Genomic DNA, 26,599 nt, shown 5'->3' with positions numbered 1-26,599 from the left:
AACTCATGGGAAGGATATGCTTGCCCTTTGAAGAAATGCTTCATATTTGTTTCTTTCCCTCCTGACATCACTAATTGCGACAAGCTGCTCGCAAGACGCAATGGTAAATCAAAACCTTCCTTTTTGCCTGGCAACCGGCTCAAACATTCCACGTCGGCCACTTGATGCGCCAAGATCTCCACCTACCCAGACCTGACCTAGCTTCGGCCCTGACCTCCCCAAAGGAGGAAGCTGTCTCCTGGCTAAAGATCCTCGCAATGAGGCCTGCAGTGCATGTCAGACCTGTGTGAGACGGGACGGGTCCAAGGCCAGAAACATTCACACGCAGCAACAAAATAGACAATATGTCATGTTCATGTAGACAAAACTGTGTGCATAGATTATCATGTCAAACGGCACTCATGAGGGACTGATCTGAAGACCTCACAGGAGAAGAATGCAGACATGAGATCTGTGCAGTAGGGAGTGTGGTTTAGGACTAAAGCTAGAGGAAACTCTGACTGCTCAGCATTCAGACATGAATACAGTGAGGGGAGGATGAATAAGGACACAAAGCAAGAAATAGGGCAGTTATTGTGAGGGAGTACAGAAGTGAGATGGACAGAAGAAAAGACGTTAACAACAGAGGGAACTATGTAAGGACATAACAAGGCTGGATCAATCATTTTTACAAGCTGATGGTAATAAATGACAGTTTGACAGAGTGATCCAGACCACCGAGTCAAAAGTACTGAAACACATGTATACTATGCACTGTGAAGACAGGACGGCAGAAATGTGCGGACTTTATAGAGTCTGCATTTATAATTGTGGGATCCCTGCTATCTGACTTCAGCAGTATTCAGGTCATGGGTTTTTGATGACAGAGTAACATCCACTTAAAAAGTAATTCAAGTTTCTTTCAGAGACTTTTCTTTTTTCCATCTTCAGCCATCATATCCATTGTTTAAATCATATATGTTCTCATACTGAAATGCTGCAGCATTGGCTAATATTGGCCTTGCTGACTGTCATTGGCCTATTGGCAAATAAGATGACATTCACTGATGACAATGGCCCATGTTTATTTGTTGTGTCACACCAGTTTTGAGCGGGCTAAAAAGCAGGGCTCAAGACTAATGGTGTCCCGTCCTCCAGGGGACAATAGAAAACATGTTTGGGATGAACAGGGGTTATCCATGGGACGCCTTTAGGAGGAAAGGATGCAGTAAACTCACGATCAACGTTTAAAGAGATGCACCCTATTTTTTCCATGATGATACTACATTCATTCATTCATTTTCTGTAACCTCTTATCCTGTTAGGGGTCGCAGGGGGCTGGAGCCTATCCCAGCTGACAGTAGGGAATAGGCGGTGTACAGCCCGGACAGATCACTGACTATTGAGACCTAACACATAAGCCCCTTTTACACTGCCAGATTTTCCGCGAATGTTGGGCTGTTTTGCCGGCTCGCTGCGAGCGTTTAGACACACAAAGCCGGATTGGCGAGTTGATCCGAGGTGCCCAATTTTCCACCTCGTAGGGTAGTCATATTGGCGGAACCCACACAGAATGAGGCGGCCTTCCGCAACGGGGGGGACTGTTGAAGACTTGTGGGAGGAGCTGTTGATGACGCCGCACATATGACCCACTGGCGGTGGATAAACAGGAAACAGCTGATAGCAGGAATTAGCGAGCAGCTAGTACTAGTAGCAAGAGGGAAACGCAAACCTGACAGACACTACAGTAAAGAAGAGCAACTGGGGAGACAAGGAATTGCGTGCCCTCACAAACGAAGAGGCCATTAACCGTCAGTTGACAGGGACGGTGAAGAACGGGCCGACTTACAAGAGAATCGCCGAAGGACTGACTAGCTGTGGCTTCCCTCCCCCGTCACTGTTTACGTCACACGCTGAGCTACACGTTTTGTTACTTGCTCACGCCCCCCATTGCCCCGAAAAAGGCGCATTCTGTATAAACAAAAGTAGGTAGGCGGCATTTTGCCACACTCGCCGATTTTGCTTTTATACTGCCAATGCTGAAAAAAGACTGATTGGGCTTTCCTGCAAATTTGCACAATTCCTATCTAAAATGGGCTATAGAGAGGAGGAGAGCTACTGAGCGTTAGCTGTTTGCAGTCAGTAGCTGGGACTTAAAGTTTATCGAGGCTGCGTGGAGATACATTATGATGCGTTTAAGCTCTATCCAGGCAAGAAACTTGAGTAAATACAGTCGTTTGAAGGAGAATTTGTTTATGTTTCACAGTGATAGATAATAGGGAGGGAAATATTATATATTATATGAAGCAAAAAGGCTTTATGGACGTTTTTAAAAAAGATGTTTTTCCATGAAAGAAGGTTATATTAAGGTTGTTTCATTAACTTGTATGACTGAATTTGTGCTCACTCAAAGGTGACGTAATGATGGGCTGCATGACTTTTAAACAGCTGTATATCTTTGGAATAAAGATCTCTTTGCCTTCCTGGCACAAAAGTGGGAGTAACAAGCAACAAAAACAGAATAAACAACAACAAAAACACACACACACACACACACACACACACACACACACACACACACAAAAAAACCCCACTGGTATTACCTATCAGCCAAATTGTTATTTTCAACATTGATATCGGTGCATCACTAGCAAAAATCTGAGAAAATAAGTCAAAGTAGTACCACAATTAAAAGAGTAATTATATACAAAGACATTTCTGTTCATTTTAAGATATGTTACAACTGGTGGAAGGTTAGCCTGGGTCAGCTACCCCCATCATTCTCTGTTAGCAAGCAACCTAGAGTGCGCCAAACCTAACCTAGTCCTGCCTCTCTTCCCTGCTTCAGTAATTTCCAAGTGTGTGTAGGAGGTGAATGCAGGCTGAAGGGCAGTGTTTCATTACTGTTTAATGAGTGCAGTAATTCATACTCATTCAAGGCACTAAAGTCCCTTAGTCTAGTTTAGGCCAATGGAAACATTAGCTGACTATTAAACTTCAATCTGATTCTCAAGGTCGGATTTAAAAATGTTCATTAATCTGCATTTGAAAACGACAGTGGCAAACTCTGCCAACCTCAGACAAAACAATTTTAGAATATGGATTAATATATAACTATTAGATGAAGTGGTAAAACAATTACTCACTTATGTCTCAGTGGGTTTATGACCACAACAGCAACTGTTCCTGACCTGATCCAAGCCATCAAAGTGGACATTTGTGGAAATGAACAAAAGTTGTAACAGTTAGGAGTTTGCATTAGCATTGGTGATTTTTGCACTGTGGCCTGCATTTCCTGAGAGCCGTCTGCGCCTTTAAATACTGGAAACTCAAAGAAGTCAATAGGCGAAGTGGAGCCATTTGTTTGGTATTGTTGCTCTCTATAGACGCGACCAGGAAAAAAAACAAACAGACAATGCCTATATGCCTAACACAGGCCCCCAGACCTTTGCTTTACTTTGTGAGGCATATAACTCAGTCTCAATCAGAGACAGGATAGGCCAAGTGGTGTATTGCCTGTTTTATAGCATGTCTTTATCGTAAGAAATATTTGTGCAGTGTGAAGAAAACATTAGTCCCAACACCAGCTCTAATTTACCCCCTTCCTTCCTAGCATTGTATCCTGTGAGGGTGTGAGGCTTTTTCAGTGGGCTAATTCATGGCGGAGACAAACACAGGCTGACAGGCCTTTAAAAAGAGGGTGGGCGCCGGGCCTCTTTCACATGTCACTGTCCTCTTCAAAACCCCTTTCTCATTGCCCCCCCCTAGCAATGTGGACTTCTGTGTCCTTCTCATCCAGGTCACATTTGATTAAAGATCCATGCTTAAAAGTAAAAGATCAATAGTGTTGACATACAGAGTGTCAGGATAGGTTACAACCTCTCATCAGAGTCGACTACAGCTATGCTGTAGAACTCATGAAGGACAATGTCTGCCACTGTGTATCACGGCAACACAAACACTCCTACAGCATCCTGCCTTATTGTGTGGGATTTGTTATTGTTTGTTGTGGGGGTTTGAGGCATTTCAGTATGTGAACACAGAGCTATGGACCCAGAGATGGGCAGCAGTGTTACTTCTTTCCATGCAAGTAGAAAATGCACGACAAAATGTGACTTTTTATAACAGCTAAGACAATTGGAAAAAGTCACAGATGGTCACACAAAGCAAGGCAAGACATTCTTCAAGCTGCTGTGTGACAAAGTAACTTAATTTCGGAGGCTGTCTTTTTAGGGAAAGAAGCTACAATGGGAGTCTTTCTCAGTGAGAGCAAAAGTGTATGACATCCCTGACACGTTAATGCTAATAGAGACTGCACTACACTCGCCATCACACCACAGCAGTGCTGAAAATTGCACTGGGGTAGAAATGTTGTTTGTGTCAGGGTCTGCTTGCTCATCAAGTACATCCTTACTGCTCCTGTCCTCTTTTAGATAGCTGAGTGTTCTCAACAAAACCTTTATCTTGTCTCAGAAACTGACAGCCATGAATGGATGCTTGACATTTACTACATAAAACAATTAGCCAGGCATCACACATAGACAACTGAAGAACAAGTGGCGTTTTATGGATGGCCTGGTATCTGTTTAACTGATTTTAGTAAATTATTCACAGCATCCACTAAAATCTACCACTGAACCAAACAAAGACGGCATAGACAGGCAACCAAGGATAATTTGAGGTCCAACCCTCCATATTAGTCTTTGTCATAATAAAGATAAATTGTATGTTGGCCTTATGTAGGCCTATTGCCAAAAACAATAATGACATTATAATGGCAAAACTGGCATTTGACTCACTGCAGTTACATCTGTGGGCTCCCATCCCCACTGCAAAGATGCAAACTACATGTACCACACAACTATGCTAAAATGAAATATCCTTTAACCCATAGCAGTCTTCTTAATAATGCTTATATGTGAACTCAGCAATGAATCATGGAGACATACAAATGGACTGAAGGGCCTATTATGCAAGAATCATGCATTGTTTTTAGACCCGTGCTGTTTTTACTGCAGCTACATTTGAAAAAAATCTTACAAAAACAAGCTCAATTTTCATTCATTAGGAGAGAAATAGATCAGGCACTTGTTGTTAGTGGTGGTGGTGGGTGGGGATTTGCAGAGAAGAGAGAATGGGTTCTGTACTAATGACAGACTCCACTGCCCTTCACTGGGTCTAAATGGGCTACTGTACTTTCATTAGGCCAATCTAACATAATGGAAACATAGTTTCCCACATGCCACAGAGACCCCAGAGGGAATTAGACTTGTTTCTTTAAAATGATTCCCATCATTGACCAATTTTAGATTTCTTGTATGATGCCTGCTTCTGCCAACAACTTTTTTTCAAGGGATCTAGGGACTGTCACATGGAGGCTGCACACATTGGACTGGTATTATGTAAGGAATGTGCAGAGATTTGTTATACTGTATAAACTGGTGTAACAGAGATGGAGCTAGAATATTGGTAGACAGTGAGCAATACAACAGTATCCAGTAGGATGCAGGACAGACAAAAAGCAAACAACCTTTAGTAATGGGGCCTGTAGGTTATAAAGCATTATTTGCTATGTTTAACACATAATTGTATCTGCCCATTCATTGCATAGCAACAGAGTAAAAAGTCATTATTTGTTCGTATTTGTTATTTAAAGGTCCAGTATATAAGATTTAAGATGATTTAGTGGTATCTAGAGGTGAGTGCAGACTGCAACCAGCAAAAACTTCTCCTGGTTAGAATTTCTTCAGTGTTCATTGTTCAGGAGGTTTTAACCGGGAGCTGAATAATCCACAGAGTTCTCTTCCTCCCCAAAACAAATGGACCAGGTGATTAAAACTGGTAAAAACACTGGATAGAGCAGTTCCATGTTACAATTCAGTGTTTGTCCAACGCTGTTTGGAGATGGGCTGCTAGCCTAGCACCTCCTAATGTGTGCTCACCTTTTCGATAATTTAGGATGTAGACGTTCAGAGGGTTTTTACCATGAGCCAAATTATCTGTGGAGGTCTCTTCCTCTCAAAAACAAACTGACCCAATTATTTAAACTGAATAAAACACTGAATAAAGCAGTTTAACATTAAAAAAAAAAAAATCAGTGTTATTCAGACACTCTTGTTGTGGATGCGCTGCTAACTACCGTGGCCACTGCAAAAACGCAAATTAACCTATCTAGAGTCAGTGTCTGGATTGTCTATTCTAGGCTACTGTATAACATAGCAGTGCAACATGGCAGACTCCTTGACTGAGGACCCACTCCCTATGTAGATATGAATGATCATTTTAAGGCAACTAAAACACAATGATTCTTATTTTCAGTTAATTTCACTAAAGAAAACATACTTATTATACTATATGCCATTTCTGACAATATATCCCCCTAAATCCTAAACACTGGACCTTAAAACTATAATTTAAATAGCTCAGTTAATATGTTGCTCAAATATTTTGCATCTAAAAACACTAGCAGCACTAGAGACATTTAGTAGAGAGACTTTTTGTATACAACAAAGGTTTTTTTTCCTTAACTAGCCTATGTTTACTAAGCTGTTTTACTTACACGTTTTTTTATTAATTAATTAATTTAACTTTAGTTGTAATCCATCAATATAGTCTCTATAAATATCAAATGTACAGTTTAGAAAAACATTGATAGAGGAAGCTGCTTTGGACTTTGTGGAGCAATCAGCACCATTGCATGTCAGCAATCACCGCATCACAACAAGGAAGGAAGTACAGCAGTCCAACAAAAATTTGCCTCTGTACTGTGTGTACCCGGTGGTCAATAAAAACAGTAAGTAGTCTGGTCAATGTGGCATTTCAGCAGCATTATCCTGGTCGGAGGGAGTTGATTTTCCCGGCACACCCACTCTTCCCGGCACATACTCTCACCCTGTTTCTGCAACAGATTAAAACGCTACTCTTGATTTACTCTTACCACCCACTTTGAAGATTGAGAACAAGGAGATTTAGGTGCCTAGGTCACTTGGGATTAAAGAAAAATCACAGCTGATGACAGCGCATCTATAGTGACCTCACAGAAAAACACAGCTACATGTACTTGACAACATTACCATGTAAAGCATTGAGCCAACCACAGGCTACATGCTGTACAACTTGGTCTAGACTTCAATCGAAGGGGAATATTGTCAACACCCCTCTTAGCAATGTACTACACCCCTCCCTCCCACACTGTGAAGTCCATAGAGATTCCAAAAAACTCAGTAAGACAACATCCCAGTGTATTTCTTCTGCGACTCACGTTACATGTCTGGTTTGAAATAGTGTTCCATAATATGGAGCTCACTTGGATGTAAAAGACAAATATTATGAGTACATAAAGGCTGTAATATCCCACTTATTGCTAGTCTAACAGCTCTGTAGAGTGAGTATTAACTGTGATGCACCCCCCTTGAAAATGTAATTCAATCCATGCAATATCTGATATTCCAACATTGTTTATAAGCTCTAAATAGAACTGGCCACTTGTTTTGTTATGATCCTTTTCGCAATCCAAGTAGAGGCAAAAGATAGCAACCACACTGAACTATAATGTTGTCAACACTGAGCAGTTATCTATGACTCTTCCCTTGTGTGACAGAGTAGCTTAGCCGTTGAAAAAGACACGTTTTCTACCTTTCAGTCTATTTGCTACAGCTTTAATTAAAGAGGGGGGATGTATTCAGCCATATAGTCTATTGCAAATTAGGAGAGCATCAGCGACTAAAGCAGAAGAATTTGAAGTATAGGGGGTAATGTGGACACAGGGAGGTGGGGCAGGGATGACAGGGGAATACAGAATAATTTGGCTGAATACCAGCAGGGATACAGTTGTGCAAAATCCTGTTGAAGCCATTACCGCAATATATCTGCATCAAGGACTAGGGCTGCTCAGCGAGCCAAATCAGGGAACTCTAAGTCAGGGGACATGCCTTTCTTTCCCCCGGTTTCGGTGTCTGATGTTATCTTACACACAATGAAGGCAGAGGATGGGTGCTGCTGAAACCTAGAAAACTGGGACTGCGGTTCTTATGAAACAATAAGAACGCTAACAGTGTCACATCTGATTTATTTTGTCTCCTTCAAATGATGTAAGTATTCCCGACTGAACCGAAGGAATATTAACACTGTACCCTCATAACTACAGGAAACAGTTTTGGAAGGTCACTCATCGGAAAGTCCATTATTGTAAATAATGCATGCAGTAAACATTTCCTGCTCACTTGTGATTTTGGACCTGTGATTCAGGGATAGTAAGTCCAACACTTTCTGTGTTTCCACTGCTACATTCAGGTGTGTGTCATGGATTATAAATGTTTATTGGTAAGAAATAAGACACAGATGGAGAAGAGTAGATTAACTTTGTAGGGGGATGCAGGTGAGTGAGGGATCCACGCTGCATATGTGCCAAAAATGTCAGCGGAAAAAGAGGAGATTCCTTCCATTAACTACAGTATAATGTATATCACCATTCCTTGTGTACAAGCAAATAAGACCACACTACTGATAGCTTACTTGCTAGAGTCAGTATTTGACTGGTGGGTGTTAATAATCTCCCACTTGGGTGGTAGGGGGTGTGTCAGTGTATACAACTGACTGTGTGCTCATCCCAAACATCATAACCACCTGACAGCTGAATGAGTGAAACAAATAAGAGTGAGCGGTGAAAAGCAGCCAGCCACACCTGTTTCCCATAACCCCGGCGCTCCCCTCCTGGGGGATTCAACTGCTGACTGTGCACATCCTGCATGTATACCTCTTTAACATGGACTGTGAAGCCACAGTGTATCTGAGTGACCCTAACCTCACGGAAAAACCCTGACTCCTGAAAACAGCAGGCAAAAAGCGGTTTTAAAAAGGTTTCCCTGTGTTCATTCACAGTAGGTAATTAACCATGGAAATATCTGGAAGCCATTTTTACAGCGCAGTTTCCTTTGAGTCAGTGATTAAAACAGTCAATTCCTGTCTATACAAGATTTATTCAGTAGACAAGACATAGTAGCTAACACACAGTGGAAATAGCATCCCTAATAATAGCATTTTCGGTGTATTTTTTGCATGTTACCCCTTTTCCTCCCAATTTTGAATGGCTAATTACCCCTGCACTGTGTTCCTCATGACTGGCAACTCTCAATGTTGGCCTAAAGAGCGAGTACATACAAAACAATGAATGCCACCCTAAATACTGTGATTGACTCAGGAAACCAGACGGCTGGGTTAAAGGTTGAGGCTGGCGTGATTCTATATTTGTGTCATTATCACTGAATCTCACGGAAAGACCCGACTCAACAAAGTCTGTCTCTCAATGCTTTCCAACTTCAGCCCCAAGCCCATTCATTCCTACAGAAGATGCAAATCTTTAAAAGCTTGGTCACAAATATCACGTTTCATTGAAGCTACGACATTCCCTAAAACAGCTGGGCACTGTGTTTTTATCAAATGTTACTCAGACAGGACTACATGTTCAGTACAATTGTTGGTTACTTAACCTCACATTTGGTTAGCTGGCTAGTATTTGTGCAGCACTGTGTATGTGGGATTGACTCAAAATAACCTACAGAGGCCATGTTCATGGTAATTTAGGCACTTGTGACCCTGTGCAGTGGTGTGGCTCACTCAATGTCTCACCTATTTTTTAGCCAATTCAGTGTGTTGAAACAGTGTTGCAGTAAGTGAAATCACTCTGATTTGGCAGTTCAGCCCAATGCACGAGAAAAAAATGGAAGTGAGGAAAGCAAACAAACAAAATGGTGTAAGATCTAATCAAACTGTTTGTTATTGTTCGCTAGCACATGGAAAATATCATTTAGTCTTTCAATATCAGGTTGCGCTGTTAATGTGCTAACTGGCTAACAAGCAGCTTGAATCCGCCCTGTCCGTCTTTCGGTTTCCTTTTTAAACCAAGAATACAGACTACCAACACCTGCTGGTATGGAGAGTTATTTCCTCTCATGCAGGCGCAGAGTGTAACTGCTAGTTGGCCATTGGCTGCAGTCTTTGCAGTTTGTTCAAGTGCAACTTTTTGGCCAGGGGACAGGAGAAGTGAAGCGACACAACAGTTGGCCTTTATTGCCGCCAGTTCTTTGACGTAGGTTTGGTGTGTCTGGGGCATTAAGTCCTTAGCCAGCGATGTCTGTTAGACCGTTGACACCTCAAACTGCAAAGAGGTCAATTATGACTCTTTGTATTGAGAATTTTTAAACCGTGAAGGCTTAATATTTGTAAAACCTTTATGTTCAGAAGCAAGCAACAAAGAGGTAAGGGTTTTTCTTTTCTTTTTTTTAACGTGTTGCATGAGAACTTTCAGTGGAAAGGATAGGAATTTGTACCATCGTCAGAACCCCGATTGTAGAGTATAATAAACAGTATCTTCAATTAGAGGAATCCGTGCAGGCAGTCCTACGTGGACTTGTGAAAGCAGTAGATTGAAGTACTCATCAACTGACTGTAGTGTCACATTGGTCTCTTTTTAATTTATCCTGGGTACAGACAAGTCTCGGGATAATCTAAAACTGGGTGTTACAGTCCTGAATTAAGTGATGGACCACCAGGGAGGAGCCTGCCATACAAAGCCTCTGACAGTCAGTCACATCTGTCGAGGAAGAGGAAGCAACGGGTGGAGTCAACAGAAGCGGGTGACCACAGCCTGCTCCCTGATCCCCACACACACTGCCTCCATGTCCCACAATAAAGCAGCACACTCATCTGCTGATGGCCTTCCTTCAAAAAGAAAACACTGCATGCATTTAATGTGATTAGGAGTTTTCAGTCTGCTGCTTCACAGCTGAGATTTAAGATCAAATGAGGGGATCAGATGAATGCCACAGCTGCGACCCACAGATGTGAATCCAAACGCTAAAACTTACTTTAAGGCCCTTTCTTGCATATAATTCCAAGAGCAAATAACCAGTGTGGATAATTAACACCAGGCATCAGTGAAACGTTGGCATCTGCGGGCATATTTAGTCAGTGGACCACAAGTTGGTTGACTTCACCTAAACTTAACCAATCAAAACACTGACTGGGATTAGAGTAAAAGTATCAAGTGAATCAAGTTAAATTCACTTTTAAAGAAGGTTGCTGAGTGTGCGAAAACATTGTACCTGTAATATGATTTCCCAGAGGAGCCAGGAAGGTTGGCACGTATCTACATCTCAAATGTAATGCTCAGACGGACAATGACACTAAGTTATCCAACCACTTACCCAAACAAAAGCTCCAAAAAAATGTTTTGACCTGATATGGCCTATGTGCAGACAAAGCTGGAGTGTTGTGAATTAGCTATATTTTTAATGACAAAACTTCTTTCCTGGCCACATCTTTCTGTCAATTAATAACCAGAGAAGCACTATGAGGTACAAATCTGCTCAGTCAGTGCAGTACTTTTTCAAATCTATTTCTGTTTTGAGTCTGTAATTTCGGTGGCTCCATTACATTATTTATTTAGATTATGAATCATGCGGCCCCAAGAGAAGAAACCACAAAACTACGGTCTTCAATTACAGACCTCACAGCCTGTAGCCACGCCTTGAATGAATCCCCTCCTCACAACCTCGTCTACACTAAAGGGACTCTGAATATGACACAGTCAAGGAAGGTTTCTGACACAAAGTCCCCCCGCACACTTGTACTCTGCTATACACATAACAGCAGGCCTGGGCCACATGGGCTCCAACCATATGTTATAGTAGGTCGAAAACCCTCACACGTTTCTCTTCCAAACACGACACCAAAACTAACCTTCGCTGGCTGGTGTGTCCTCTGTTAATAATAAGCCAGTCTGGCTGATGAGGTGACTAGTCGGACTGAAGAGCTGCACACACATGGCACCTGCAGCACATGTTTGCAGGCTAATCAGCTTAGTCTGCAACAGTGCATTGTTTATGAGTTCCCTGTGTTGATTTATGAACCAGTGTTTTGTGGGAAAATATGGAGAAAGTATGGTATGAAGAGGAGGACTCTGTAAAAGTATGTGTTGCAAGTGTGTGTGTGTGTACGCATGACAGAGATGACAATGGTGGCAGTCGTAGAGACACACAAACTGGAGCTTGACCGATGAATCTGCCGGGCCAATATATAAGCCTCAATTATCTTATCGGACATATATCGGTTTCTGCTGATACACAGCAAGAAACTGCAGAACAGAAATGCCAAAGATATGTCTAAGGTAATTTAGAAACAGTGTCTCTTTGTCCATAAATGAGTGCTGGGAAGTTTATTTAAATGTACGGCTCAGTACATGCATTAGTCACAAATCATTTAAAAACTAATTTTAGTGATGCTTAGCAAAAATGTTTGTTGTATGTTTTGTCATTATGAAATACCTTGTCAAATATTGATATATCAGCCTAAAAAAATCCAGTACTGGTCTGGACATATCAGAATTGCAGATTAGTTCTCAATCCAATACGTCACTAATCATAAAAATATCTGGCAACAATTAAGCAATCAAATAATTGTTTTGAATAGTTTTTAAAGGGAAAAATGGCAAATAATTATCTGGTTCCAGCTATACAAATGTGGATATCTGTTGTTTTCCTTAATCTTTAACAATAGTAACCCATTTTTTTTTAGCTGATGACAGCTTTAAAATGATTTTGTCATACTTAGGACTGTGTCACTTATTACTGTTAAAAATGCATGTAAGGTTTCATGGTCTTTTTTTAGGACTTGCTACCATGGCATATCTGTGATGCTTTTATTGCCCTTGCATTCAGGAGGAAAAAACAAATGGTGCATTCCTGGACACTATTTACCTTAGTATCCATCAATGTGTGTGATATCTTTTGTCTTAGCAGCCCTGTCATGTATTGTAATCCCAGCTCAGGTCTGGGATACAGCAAAGCTCTCCAGCTGCACTACCCGGGACAGTTTAAAGGCTGGAAGGTGCTGTGGCTGGCATGCAGCCCAACTGCAGGTCAATACTTCCAGAGACTCTGCGACTGCAGTGCCTCCCTTGAAATATGTCTTCATTTCCCTTGCTACCCCTCACACCCAAAGCAGAGCAGTCAGCCTCTCCTCTCCTGTATCACATAACGTTTATCCCCCCATCTGTGTCCAACGACAACCACTTGGCAAACTTTTCACAAAGGAGCTCCTCTTTGCTCACCATGTGTGACACCCACAATGCTCCCATTTCGTGTCTATTTTGGTGCCCCACGAATCGATGCTGTTCCTCAGTGAGTTTCTATGTGAGTGGAAGAGAAACCAGCCGGTATTTCCCTCTCACAGTCCCTGAGTGATGCAAGCTAAGTCATGATGATGTGACATACTGGAAGTAACGTCAGCTAGAAAATGCGTGTATAACATTAATTCCCAGAAAATCCGTGCTGCGCAAAGTTATCTCCTGTCCCGACTGGAGTGATGTGGTATGAAAATCTAATTGAGATAGCTTGTGTATGATAAGCAGTGCCTCTATATTGTAACTTATAAGTTGACTAACGTTAATAAGAACCGAAGTTGTATTAAAATGTGAAAGACAAGCGAGGTTTAGCTAACTGTGAACTAACGCCAGCAGCTAACTTACTTTCCCACCGACGTAATGCTGGATAACTGTCCCCACACAAGAACCGTTAGCTTAAATGAAGCTAGCAGGCTTTGAACGCAACACAGCCCATTCCAACACAATGAGGACTGGCCGGTTTTGGCGTTTTGAATCGGCGACTGACGCCACAGACTCCGAGCTGCTCCACCGCAACTTCTATCAGTGGCCTCAAAAGTAGCCCGGGCAAAATGACAAAGAAACTGTTAACTCACAGGTAAGTCCGTAAAAGACGAGAAGTGCTGTTAAAAGTCGCAGTCCGTTATGTGGCAAAATCCTCCTGAGCGCTGATCTTTTCTCCATGATTCCCGTCTGTGTGTGCGCTCTGGCACTCTGTGATCCGTCCTCCTCGCTCCTCGCTCGTCCCTGCTCTCTGTGGCTGACTGGCTGGCTCGAGCTCCTGGGGAGCTTCTCTCCATAGCGACCGATCCGCGTGGGCTGTACCACTTCTGCAGGACAACAAACAGACACACACGTAGCCTACGCACGCACGCACGCACGCACACACACACGCACACACACGGTCCTAATCATCCCCATTTGATTTGAATTGTTCTGCTTGAACACTGGACACCTCTGAGATGTAATGGGTTATAAAGTGGGGCCAGAATATGTTGTGGTAACTTGGTGGTATCAGTTGGAGTAGCAGAGGTATTGCTGCATACAGCAGTACCTGTAAAAATTATTGTTTCTGTCGTCGAGTGTCAAAAACACATGACACACAAACATGAAAACTTCCATGAGGGATGAATCAATTTCATAGGAGCCAAAAGTAGACTATATATGAGCAGTGGTGTAAAGTAACTAACACATACTTAAGTACTGTTTTTAAGAGAAAATTTGAGGTACTTGTACTTCACTTGGGTCTTTTCTTTTCATGGCACTTTCTACTTGCACACCACCACATCTCAGCAGGGAATTACTGTACTTTTTTACTCCACTACAGTTATCTCACAGCTTCAGTTACTTTACAGATGCAGATTAATAATACAAAATATGATAAACAAATAAATGATGGTGTGTAGATTTAACTACCTTGCAGTATATCAAGTAGTTATGATTAGCTACACCTTTGGTAGTTGCAGCATTAAAGCAATGATGCACACATGAATGCATCAGTAGTATGACATACATTGGTCTGAAATGACCAATGTATGTCATTCTGCATAATGACCACTTTTACTTTTGGCACTTTAAAGGAGCACTGTGTAGGGTTTAGTGGCAAGTAGTGGTGAGGATTGCAGACTGCAGCTACCTGAAACTTCTCCCATGTGCCAAGCGTGAGCGTGAACTTCTAGTAAGGATTCCTTCAGTGTTCGTTGTTTGGGTGGTTTTTTCAGGAGCCAAATTATCCGCAGAGGTCTCTTCCTCTCCAAAACAAATGGGCCAGGTAATGTCAACCAGTAAAAACACTGAATAAAGCAGTTTCACGATACAAATCAGTGTTTCTCCAACACTGTTCGGCTTGTCGCAGACAGGCTCACTTTTTCTCTCTGATAATTCAAGATAACTCGACTGAAGACACCAAAGAAAGCACTTTCACATCACAATCAATGTTTTTCTACAGCTGTTCAGCTCAATGGAACTATGGTGGCCGACACCAAAACATGAATGGCCTTCTCTAGAGCCAGTGTTTGGTTTATCAATTATGGGCTATTGTAGAAACATGGCTGTGCAACATGAGTCTGAGGAGGACCTGTTCTCTATGTAGATATAAACAGCTCATTCTACGGTAACAAAAACACAGAGCTTCTTATTTTCAGGTGATTATACGCTAAAGAAAACATACCTCTTGTATTATATTGTATTACTGCCAATATGTCACACTAAACCCTACACACTGGACCTTTAAGTAAAAGACCTGAGTACGTATTCCACTATTGTGTACAGTGAAGTAAAAGTCTGCAGTGAAAATATTACTAAGTAAAAATTGTATTATTAGCAAAATATAAAAATAAAAGTATCCTATGCACAAAAGTGCTATACTATTTCATAATATTATATTAGAATATCAATTATGATGTGTTGTAAGTAGCATTTTACTCTGCAGCTGCAACTATTTCACTCAGTTGACAATCTGTTAAAGTGCATCATCACATGTTTTGTATGTAAAATCTTAATCTGCAAAGTTTCTATGTAGTAAAACATGCAGTCCAGTATTTTTCCTTTAAACAAAATAACATTGGTTATTAGAACGTTATTCATGAGACTTCTTAAAAACATTAAAGCTGTTGGACAGGACCCAGGCGGGATTACCAGCTGGAGATAGTGAGCAGCTGCCCTGAGGCCCCAAAACCTCAGGGGGCCTGAGGGCTCCCAGCCCCCCATGTGGCAATTTGTTTTAGGTAATTTGATTAATTGAACATTTGTGTAGTAATACGGTTTGTAACACTAAAGCACTACATAAACTGCCATGTTAAGGGCCCTAAATTGACACTGAATCTGTTAGAGTGAAAAGCTAGTTTCATGGCCTTTATAATGTCAATTTCTGTTTCACATATATTATGCATATTCCTTAAAAATGTGCTTAATTAAGTTAACAAATAATTACTAATCTCTAATACACAGTTTAGGAAGTGGGACAGACAGAGGTGGGAGGGTCAATTAGGAGCCCCCTGGAGGGTTAATCTGACCTTGGGTTGAACACAAGTGGATAGCTGCGAAGCATTTACATGGCGATTATAAAAAAGTGATTGTTATGCATAAAAAGAATGAAATAAAAGTGTAATTTTGTTGGATCAGTAGGGAATCCCCGTGTTTCGAGAGCACGCTTGTGATAACATGCACACTAAACTGCAATGAAACCATCAATTGTCCAAATAACCGTTTTACCTTTAAGCATGATTATCTTCTTCACAGCATTGTCTTCACTGAGGAGACACTGGCACGTTCCATGGGTGTTGTAAGATCAGACCGGCAGCGGGTTACACAGCAGACTCTCTAACCCATGACCCAGATTATTTATAGATCAAGCTTCCATATGCAGGTTTCGAATAATGTCATTCACTTGGGCTCACACACTCTTAGCAAAATCAATCAATCAGTCAGTCAAGCAAGGATAATACAGGTTTACAGAGCCAGAGCTTCCTTTGCTACCAGGCTGCAGCTACATTCAGTGCACAGTGATTCTGTTCCTAAATTTTAAAAAAATAAGAAATATACAAATTTTTGAGCATAATAAGAGTGTCACCGTTACCACTGTGTATCAAGCACATTTATCGTTTGCAGAAATTGAGGCTCAAAGAAAATAAACAGCCACAGAGGAGAAATACTATCATTTTTGCACCGCTAACCAGGCTGAATTCCACAGAAATGGTTCATGTAAATGTTGCAGTCGCATATTTTGTAGACAATGTGGAACCAATGTTATATGAGTATTCTGAAACTGTGGGGAAAAACGAGGAAGTGAATGTGAAAGTTAATATAAACCCCAGGAGATCTGCTACTGAAGGACAAAGCAGTTGCATGCAAGAAAGCGCTCCACTGATTTCTGTGTCTGAATAAGTGTGCACACTGTGACGACTCCGTACTAAAACAAAGTGGTAATGAAGCACTCCCTTGCATTGTTCTTTTCTGTGAGATAATTACAGCTTTTACACATTCAGGAATCCGGCGTTGTGTGCAGCACGGTGTTATTATCACGCACTGCAGCTTGAACTGATAAACATGCACCCTCAGCAGTTTTAGGCGGACATTATATTTATTCACTGAAGATAAGCAAAAAATGCTCGTCTCCATGTGATTCCCTCTCGTTGAGCTTCCCATTTTTGCTCTGCTGTGACGTCTTCATAGCCCGTGTTAGAGTCCTCATCAGGGGATGTGAACCCTCTGGGGAGTCTCCATCTCCTGCAAAATTTAACCCGCTGCCTCTCCCAGCGCTACAGCTCAGCATCACTGTGATTAAAGCATGACCCATGATATGTCACCGCACCATACCCCCTGCCTTTGTGCCCTCCGGTGGTTTATTTATATCCTCAAAGAGCGATAAATCCCCAGGTGAAAGTGCTGCCCTTTTCACCAATCAATCTCCCCTCATGGGCCACTTTGCATTGGAACAGTAAAGTCAGAGCAGTGACGAGGCTCTTGTATTTATGAGAGAATAAATCACATCTTATTTTCTCCCACAAAACATTGAATCCGTTAATGATATCACCAATTTGGGTGAAATAGTTTCAGCGAGGGTTATTTCACACCACTGGCATAATTTTGCTGCAGAAACCCCCTCAGTAGCACTAAATAGTTTATGAGCATTTATGGCCCATGACCTTTGTAATTGTGGTTACCTCATTGAGGTTTTATGCAGCAAAAATACTTCTCAGTAAGCTCTATTACATTTTCTTCCAGGCAAGCAAAGCTGCACTGGCACCACCTCCCCTGTGACCAGTGGGTGCACATCCACACAGACCGTCTGGGACATTTGGTTTTACAGTCTGTGAAAACAGCCTTTGTTAAACGCAGCATTCCTCACTAGTCACATTGGTGAGCCGGTCCTTGTACACCTCAAAACCTCCCCACCCCCCAACCCCCACCCCGTCACCCCCTTCTGTAGCCACTCTCATGGTCCCATCCCCTGCCAGAGCTTGACCATCTAGAGCAGGGAGAGGTCACCTCAGTGCTGACGCTACACACTTGTGTTTGCAGCTCCACACAGGTCTCCCCCATAATGAGCTCCCTCTGAAATGACCCTCTGCAGTGCACACTGACCTTTGGAAGGCATACAAGAAGACAATTAAGACTGCGTACCTGTTACAGAGCTCACATCACTGAAGGATAAAGCTTTTACAACGAGTAGGTTTAGTAACAGACCTGCAGGTTAGCTGTGTATTTTTAAAGTGTAGTTCAACACTACTTCACCAGTATTAAGTTCTCTGTGAAGGTGTGAATATAATTGGGAAAATTAAGTGACTGAAATGAGTGTTTACAGTTCAAACTAATTAACATTCATACACGGTCATGGTGTAATGTATTTGCACATGCTGGTTTAGAGACAGAATGCCACATGCAAGTGTAGGTGTATATAGCAGTGTGCAGTACGTTCACATTAAGGGTTCCCTAATAATCTGTGGTTTAACCGAAACCATAAACACCAAAGAAAATAGGTCATATCCGTTGTAATATAAAAGTAAAGGCAATGTGAGATGATGTCTACAGTAAAAACATTTCAATTTACTGAGAGTGAATCTGCAAAAGCAGTGCATCGAACTGTTGTGAAAAAAGTGTTGCAATGGATTTAGATCGCCATCTGCTGGAAATAAAGGATGGGTTTACAATTTTCCAAGTCTGTCTTGTTTCAGTGTGCATACTGGTCCAGATTGATACAAGCTGCAACCTGTCAAGTCTTATAAATGAGTTCAGTCTGCATTCAGGTCATTGACAAGTTTGACCACCTGCCCACACCTGCTTAGCCTAAATCTGAGTTGGAGAAATCTGTATAAGTTTGTGTGCTGGGAACAAAACCATCCAATTATGAATGTTTGAAATGTCTCATTAAAACATCACATCTCAACCATTTTATGACCAGAGGTAGACCGGTTTGTTTTCTGTCCTGTGACAGTGTGGAAAGAGGTGACGCTGCAGATGAACTGATGACGGGATTGGGGAGTGGAGCGAGTTGAGAACCGGCCTAAGAGCTCTACAGGAGAGTCAGGACATGGGCAATTTGCAGAGAAGGTGGAGGTGTCGAGTGAAAGAAAGCGATACAAATAACAAGTAAAGCAACACCGACTTAAAGATGTTCTCAGAGGCACAAGAGTGGGAATCAGCGGGAAATTCCTTCATGTGCAAAATGAACGTAAAAGATGTGGCACTATCAGCCGATCACCTGAACTTGATAAACACAGTGTTGTCAGCTGACTGCGTGGTGTCTCTGGGTTTGACGGTGTTTACCAAGTGGCTTCTGGTCACTTTGGCAAACACAATATTTCCCAAGGTGACCACAGGGGCCATTTTGTTCACATAGTTGGCACAGACACCTCTCATGTGTAACGTCCATATGACAACAGCAATTAAGTCAAAACACATCTGGTAAATGCTGGTTTCAAACAACTCTCGTGCTCTGGCAGCCATTTAGGGTGGACACATTGTTTTCCCTCCATTTTTAGCACTGGTTAAATGTTTGCAGTCATTTGGCACAATGCTATGGTACTTAAAAACAATAACAACAACAAAAAAAAAAAAACAAGGCCTGGCCTTGCAACACAATACTGAATCAATTCCAGGGGTGGCTTCAGTAAACAAAATTGTCTTCTAGTGAACATGAAATGAACTGTTTTATTTTCTCATGCTATTGCAACAAGAGCAACAGCGGAGCTCTCCAGGTTGACCTCAGTCTCTGGCGAGCTTGGCGAATGGTGTTTTATCTCCAAGGTTATAGATATTTTAACAAGAGGGTCAAAGTTCAAGATGCAATGTTACGAAGAAGCAGTACGTCCCAATCGTGTGCACTCTGCGTGCAACAGAATGTACTTTGTAAGGACAGCTGCAGTACCTACTAAAAGTAAAAAGAAAAGGTATGAGATTCAGAATGTAGCCTCTTTGTTTTGTCTTTATTACAATGAATTATGAAAAATTGAACACAAAAATCAGACGCTGGTCGAGTCACAATACAATAAACAACAGATCGGAAACATAATCTTTGTCACAGCACAAGCAGGTGATTGTCATTATTCAAATAAATAGGCTTAAATGACCAAACACGCAAACAGAGGTGCTGATTTATGGAGATGATGTCCTCATTTTGCAGTTTAGGTGCAGATTTAAGCACGTAAATTTGAGCAGAATCGAAATGACAAATCCCAGAGCCAAACGTGTTACAGACTGGAAAGGAGAGAAGACACTGAAAGGATGATAAAAAGTTATTTACTTTGAAGGTAAATAAATCTTTTTCATGCTTCCTTCTGTTTTCTGACACCTTTAGGTATTTGTTTCAGTCTTCTCTCAGATAAGCCTCAGGCACGTCTTCCTCATCACTATTCTCTGAGGAGACAGCATGTCGTGCCACCCGTTCAACCTCCATTACTTTCGTCTCGGCCAGCTTCTTATCCGCGTCCGCCGACAGTTTCTGTGCCTCCTCCACCTGCGTCAGGGCCAACTGAACGTTCGTCCTCACTGTGATGCACGCATGTTCAGCTCCTGGATGCACAGATGCAAACACACACTCTATCAAGTTGTTGAAAAAAAAAAAGTTCAAAGGCTGACATAGCACCACCTCAACTTCAAGCATTAGGTGTGGTCATTAGGAAGGCACTCCTGTCCATCATCTCCATTTTGTTTAACACAAAGCCCTGCTGAGCGACAGCAAATGATCCAGACACTGTCCGAAGTGTAACACTGACAGCAGCTGAATAGGAAGAGGCACAGGCAGCGATGAACAAAGCTTTGAGAAGATGATTCACAGCCAAACACTTTTATTCATCATATAAGAGCCCTGAGAAAACCTGCCTCGGCACTTGAACCATAACATCCCAACCATTCAATCACAACCGCACTCACACTATCTTTTACACACCTGAGGAGTATGCTGCCTCAGCTGCTGTTTCACACAGCTTGACTGCACTCATCCAGGTTGACTCAAAACGCTTGCATTCATCCTGTCTGTCATTAACCTGTCAGGACAGAGAGAATTATAAATACCCCAAGTCAGACTCAAACAGATGTACAGCTGTTTGTTTTGTAAGGTTTGTAAGCCTGCTGTCATATTTATGGCACAACAGTCAATAAATTAACAGAAAAACTGAATGCCACGCTCAGGTTTGTTTTGACATACTTTTAACAGAAGAGGGCAACACAAACTAACCTCTGAACGCTGGCCGATGATCACCTGCCAGATTGTATCCTCTTCTGCTGGAGTCAGTTTTCCCAGTGAGTCCAAATATCGTTTTTGGAGGGCAACGAGTGTGTGCACAGCCTGTTAGCAACAAAGGGAAGAAAAACACAGTTTATATCTAAAAACTGGAGACCACATTTGGGGGCAGAGTAGAACAGAGGAGGTTTTTCTGGAGTATGGACACTTTTAAACTATTAGAGTGGATAAATTCAGATGAAAGCAGCCGACAGAGGTCTGTAGATTATCTCTACCACTAGCCAGGACAGTGTTTCTGTAAAGAAATGGATTTTTATGCTTTGAGTAGCACAAATTAAATGCCATTCATCTCTGTTGTATTGGAGTGGCAGAAAAAGTCTCAAGTTAGTGGGACAAAGGGTTTGTTTTTATGTGCATTGGATGAACTGACCTTTGAACTGAAATTTTAGGCCATACTTGACAAAATCCACTGTTTTGTTTAATTTTTATTTTTTGGGCAGGTTCTTGCCTTTATTGACTGCACAGCAAAAGATGGACAGGAAATGTGGGAGAGGGGTAGCGGCATGCAATAAAGGGCCAAAGGTAGGAATTGAACCCCGGGCGCTGTAAAGGACTCAGCCTATAAGGGGCGCACACTCTACTTGGTGGGCTAGAGGTCGCCCCAACAAAATCTATAAAGATCTGTAGACCATGCCATTAGCTTGTCTCTACACACTACATCATGCTGCATCTGGACATGGACAACTCTGTACCTGTTCTATGCTGTGCTTTTATCGCTGGTTCTTTGCATCCATTATTTCTGCCTGGTGCAGCTCCATGTCATCACATAGTCCATCACTGAGCTATAGTATCCCTTTACTTTGAACTAAGGTGAACATCCATGACTGTTTGCATCTAGGTATTGATATGCATCTATGACCTATATCACGCCTTTACTGTGTCCTAAATGATACAAATATATGTGTTCTGTTGTATGAGTTAATCATGTTTATCACAGATTTAGAGTCAGTGGGGTAACTTCAGGGTTAACTCAGGGTTAAAGCTGGTTCTCTTCTGACCAGGATAAATCACTGTGGTAACTTATACTGACCAGCTAACAGCAGAATTATTTCAATGATCCAGGGCTCTATTTCCACTGGTTTAAAACCCTAAACAAGTGATTTTAACAGTATTTTAACTTATGCAAATTTTCGCTCCATTATTATAAATGCAACATTTTGGTCAGACAGACCTCGTCAGTCGTTAACTAGGCTACTGTTCCACCCTTTTAAAGTGTTTTATGTGACAAATTCAGAGTAGTTTCGTCATCATGCAACGAAGTAGCAAAAAATACTCACTCTATACGAATTTCATATATTGCACACTACATGTATTTTATGTCTTGGCCTATGTTAATATTTGGAAACTATTTCCTGTGTTTCTACATCTTCTGTTAAAAGATTATAAGCTATTGTTTACATTTCACACCAATGACTTTTTATTGTCCCATAGACCAAAACATTCCCAAAGGTAAAATACTGCTAATATACAGCTTCATACAAAGCAGCCTACTTCATTCATGGTTCTGATGATGTCACTCCTAACTAACACCCCAGCCTCTCTTACATGAACATGCTTGTGGATGGACAGGAAACGTTTTTCCTATCTGAATTGAAGGTCTAAGGACAGAGGGTGTCATGGGCTGACTAATGCCCCTTGAGGCAAAGTTGGTATTTTCACTATTGACCTATATAAATAAAACTGACTTGACTTGTATCATTTGTTCTTGAGAACTGGGGGGGGTGATTTTTATTCTCCATTTCCGGGAAAGAATATTTCAAAAGATAAAAGTCTTGACTATTAAACCTTGCAGGGTTCAACGCTAAGGGTTTTTTTTCACTTGCCTGGTCGGGCAAGTTGGTCAGAGATCTACTTGCCCGAAGTCAGTTTTTCCTTGCCCTATAAAAATTGTTTAATTTAAGCGGCTATCAAATAAGAAAGACTGCAGTTATTTTTATGTTATGTAATCTTTATTCACACTGTATTTATTAATTAAAACAACATATGTCATGTATTGTAGCTTAATTCCTACACAAAAATGACAGTGTCAGGGCTTAAAGTGAAAAATTTGTCAATCGTTCTCCGTCTATAATTTTGCGCCCTACTTGAGCCATGCCCACCTCTATTTATTTTTCACCCCTCTCTCCAGTTCTGCTGTATTAACACCGGGTTTAATATATTTTGCTTCCATCTCTCTGCCCTGCTCTACTCTACTTCAACGCTACTTAGCTCTCTCTCTACTCTACCAGTAGACTACCACATCCACCTGTTGCACAAAACGCACACAGCAGTGTTTCCCCTAGGATGGAGTTGTAGCAGCGGAGGTGAAGCACACGCATGAAAAATAATTTTCACATGCGTGAAACTTTTTTGTATGCTTGCAAAGCACAGCCTGCTGGGATGTTTCTATGTATCTACTGGCACCAGAAGGGCTCTTTAGGACTAAGTACATACAGTACATGTGTGCACAGTAATGAGCAGGTGAAATGTCTGTCTAGCTTACATATGAGGTGTCTCAAGATTTAGGAACATACAATTTTATTGAATATAATAAAAGTAAAAACTCACATGACATGCAGCTGTTTTGTGCTATGACCTATTTAAGTGTTGGAAGTTGTTATTTACGTGACAACGCCTGAACGCAACACAAGCTCAGCACGAGTGCCGTGTTACGCTGCTGTGCGAGCAGCGTAACAACAGTCTGTTGGTTATTTACACAGTGTCCATTTCAATAACTTTGTCAGCTGACAAACTGCACCGGGCTCGGGGTCAGGTTTGGTCAGGAAAATGCGGCCCGAGCCGCTCTAGCATGCTCTCCTGTGTGTGTGACGGAATTCCGCCGTGCGCGATACAGAGAGCAGAGGAGAATTGTTAACGCGTGACCATGTAGAGACAGAAATGACACGATGGCATAACACCATGAATAGTATATTGTTATGTTATTATATGAAGCCTCCGTCGTGCAAAATAATATCAATGGGGGCTGTGGGCAGGACATTGTTACACAGCTGTGCCACTTCAGGCAGAGATCAGAGCAGAAGAGCACGTTTTAAAATACATTGATTTTATCAATTAGTTATTAACTTTTACTATTTTTAGCAACTTGCCCGATCGGGCAAGTGAGTTGTTAGTTTGCATGCCCAACCTTGAGTTTTACTTGCCCCGGGCAATCGGGCAATCCTTATTGTTGAGCCCTGCCTTGTAATGGGCCAACCACCTCGAATAACATACATATGGATGTCAGAGGTCAAATCTGATGAAGTTGATGACTTATGGAGTTGACAGAAAGTTGTATGTATTTATAGGTTGCTAAAGTCCTTTTAATGTTAGTTGAAATACTGATTTTAAACCACCATTTTTATTTAGTTTTGATATAGAAGGGCTGCGGAGTTGACCTGTTATGGTTGAGACACACCTGATAGCAATATTATTTAATGACTTCATCAAAAAACAGAAAGCTTACCAGTACTTGAGCAGCACTCCTAACTTTTTAAAAACTAGGAAGTGACACAGGAGTCCTTGTGATATACCTAACTCCTTTAATTCCTGATTAAATTAAGTTTTTGTAGGAATCTGACAGAGTTGACAAAAATCTGGATCTTTAAAGGGCAAACATTTTCACAAGAAATATATTTTCAAAGGAATTAGCGGTACACTTTTACACCAGGGTTATCAGTATATACTATTGGTTTTAGATTTTAAAGGTTTGAAGTTGTGACTGCTTTTCTGGGACACGGTTGTTTTCGGCACAAGGCAAGTTTAAAGTGAAATAAACAACAACACAGAAACAAAAGCAGATCATAACACTTTAGAAATCATATTCTTTTATACATGATCTGTCCCAATCTTAAGAATGGGTGATATGATGCTTGTAAATAATCTTTTTGCCATCCTAGGATGTAGGAAAAATGTCAACCACAAGATAAAAACTTACTTTGGAGTACTCTGTGATGGCATCTATGAGGGCCGAAGTGGTCTGAGAAAGAAAAGTGCTTGAACTGTCTGTTGCAAGGGAGGCTGCTCGCTTTATCAGAGAGTCATGAGAGAGGTTTTCAACCTGCTACAGAGACACAGACAGAGGAAAAGATTACTAACATTCTGTAGATGGCTGATGTCATTTCAACATGTGCGTCTATCTCTGGTTAGGTGATACACTCACCTGTCTGAAAGGTATAGCACACAGCCCACCGCCCACAGCTAAAGAGGCTATACTTGTGTACAGAATATTGGTCCATTTCCTCGGTTTGTGGACTGCATGCTTTCTGCTGCTTAACAGGACACGAGCTGAGTTCCTAAGCAAAACAAAATAAGCGGTGTCAGTTTAAAACTCCGGTTAAACCCAGAGATTTGACATTAAAGTTTTGACGCCCTGTCACGTAACTTAGCCTAAACATTTAACATTACACTGCCTATTGCATCTCTTTCTAACTAGCGACCAAGGATGAGACAGTCTATTAAGGGATCAAAACTGACGCTAGTTTAACATTACAGCCATTCAGTCATATAGAAAGAGTCACTCCCACTCTAGAAAATAAGCTAATGCTAATTTTAAGCATGAGAAACAAGTTTAACGCGTCCTCTGACAATTTCCGGTTGTCGTTGCTAGCACTGTTGTGAAGCCGAACGTCTTCATTTTATCACATTAAAGTCGAGAACAGCCTTTTATTTTAAATAGATGGTTAGTTTAGTACAGCGTAAATAAATTCAGCTACAAATTGTTCCAGTAAAACGTTATCTAACAGCGATAAACAGCCTACCTGAGGAGACGGTAGCAAGATGTCACACTCCTCAGCGCGGCCATGTTGGTCCGCCACAACAAAGTGTTCGTCGTCGTCGTCACTGAGCAAAGGTTCCCCCTGCTGTGAAGCGATCACAGAGTGAACACTGTCGCCCTCTCGTGGTGAAAACAGCGACATTATGTTGTGCTCTGCCATGTTTGTGTCCTCATCAACAACCTGTCATGTGCTGAAGGGTTTGAGAAGTGTGTTCAGTGGCCTTCAAAGAATAGTTAGACCTTTCTCTCGCTTTTTCCTCTCAATGTGTAGTTAGTGGTGGTGGAAGAATTTCGGATGAAGCATTTTTAAAGATTCTTAACTGTAAAATAATTATCATCAGCCTCAGCTCAACTTGCTACTCAGTAAAATGATTCCTACTTACATTACATATGATGCATCATCATTAATATTTTATTGCCATAATACAACAAACAGTAGCCTATAGCACTGTTTGTGCATCGGATA

General features: G+C 41.5%; 2 protein-coding genes across 4 annotated transcripts in view; both read right to left on the bottom strand.

Annotated features, from left to right (window-relative positions):
• The window catches only part of nectin3a (nectin cell adhesion molecule 3a), a 33,931-nt gene extending 19,984 nt beyond the window's left edge, over positions 1 to 13,947 (bottom strand). For both annotated transcript variants that reach the window (XM_050072721.1, XM_050072730.1), the window contains exon 1: positions 13,735 to 13,947. In XM_050072721.1, the coding sequence (XP_049928678.1) occupies positions 13,735 to 13,822 (88 nt within the window). In that variant the 5' untranslated portion in view covers positions 13,823 to 13,947. The remainder of the gene's footprint in view (positions 1 to 13,734) is intronic.
• Positions 13,948 to 20,045: 6,098 nt separating this feature from the next.
• On the bottom strand, positions 20,046 to 26,212 carry LOC126408436 (diablo IAP-binding mitochondrial protein-like). 2 transcript variants are annotated; one of them, XM_050073985.1, is made up of 6 exons: positions 26,117 to 26,212; positions 25,519 to 25,651; positions 25,294 to 25,419; positions 21,315 to 21,425; positions 21,027 to 21,123; positions 20,046 to 20,650 (listed from the first exon to the last, which is right to left on the bottom strand). In XM_050073985.1, exons 1-6 carry the CDS (start codon positions 26,158 to 26,160, stop codon positions 20,445 to 20,447), a joined length of 717 nt encoding a protein of 238 aa, XP_049929942.1. In that variant the 5' UTR covers positions 26,161 to 26,212; the 3' UTR covers positions 20,046 to 20,444. The 2 variants fall into 2 exon arrangements, with proteins under 2 accessions (XP_049929942.1, XP_049929951.1); XM_050073994.1 differs by having other exon boundaries at positions 25,294 to 25,416.
• Positions 26,213 to 26,599: the final 387 nt, after the last annotated feature.

The sequence above is a fragment of the Epinephelus moara genome, chromosome 2 (assembly GCF_006386435.1).
Source record: "Epinephelus moara isolate mb chromosome 2, YSFRI_EMoa_1.0, whole genome shotgun sequence".
NCBI classification, from domain to species: Eukaryota; Metazoa; Chordata; class Actinopteri; order Perciformes; family Serranidae; genus Epinephelus; species Epinephelus moara.
The sequence above is the reverse complement of the archived record's forward strand: the minus strand, read 5'-3'. Positions and strand labels throughout refer to the sequence as shown.

Coding starts and splice junctions, on each gene's coding strand:
- LOC126408436 (XM_050073985.1), bottom strand. CDS start 26,160: ATGGCCGCGCTGAGGAGTGTGACATCTTGCTACCGTCTCCTCAG. Junction 25,652..26,116: donor TCTTGCTACCGTCTCCTCAG/GTAGGCTGTTTA, acceptor TGTTTTGCTTAG/GAACTCAGCTCGTGTCCTGT. Junction 21,124..21,314: donor TCATCGGCCAGCGTTCAGAG/GTTAGTTTGTGT, acceptor CTGTCCTGACAG/GTTAATGACAGACAGGATGA.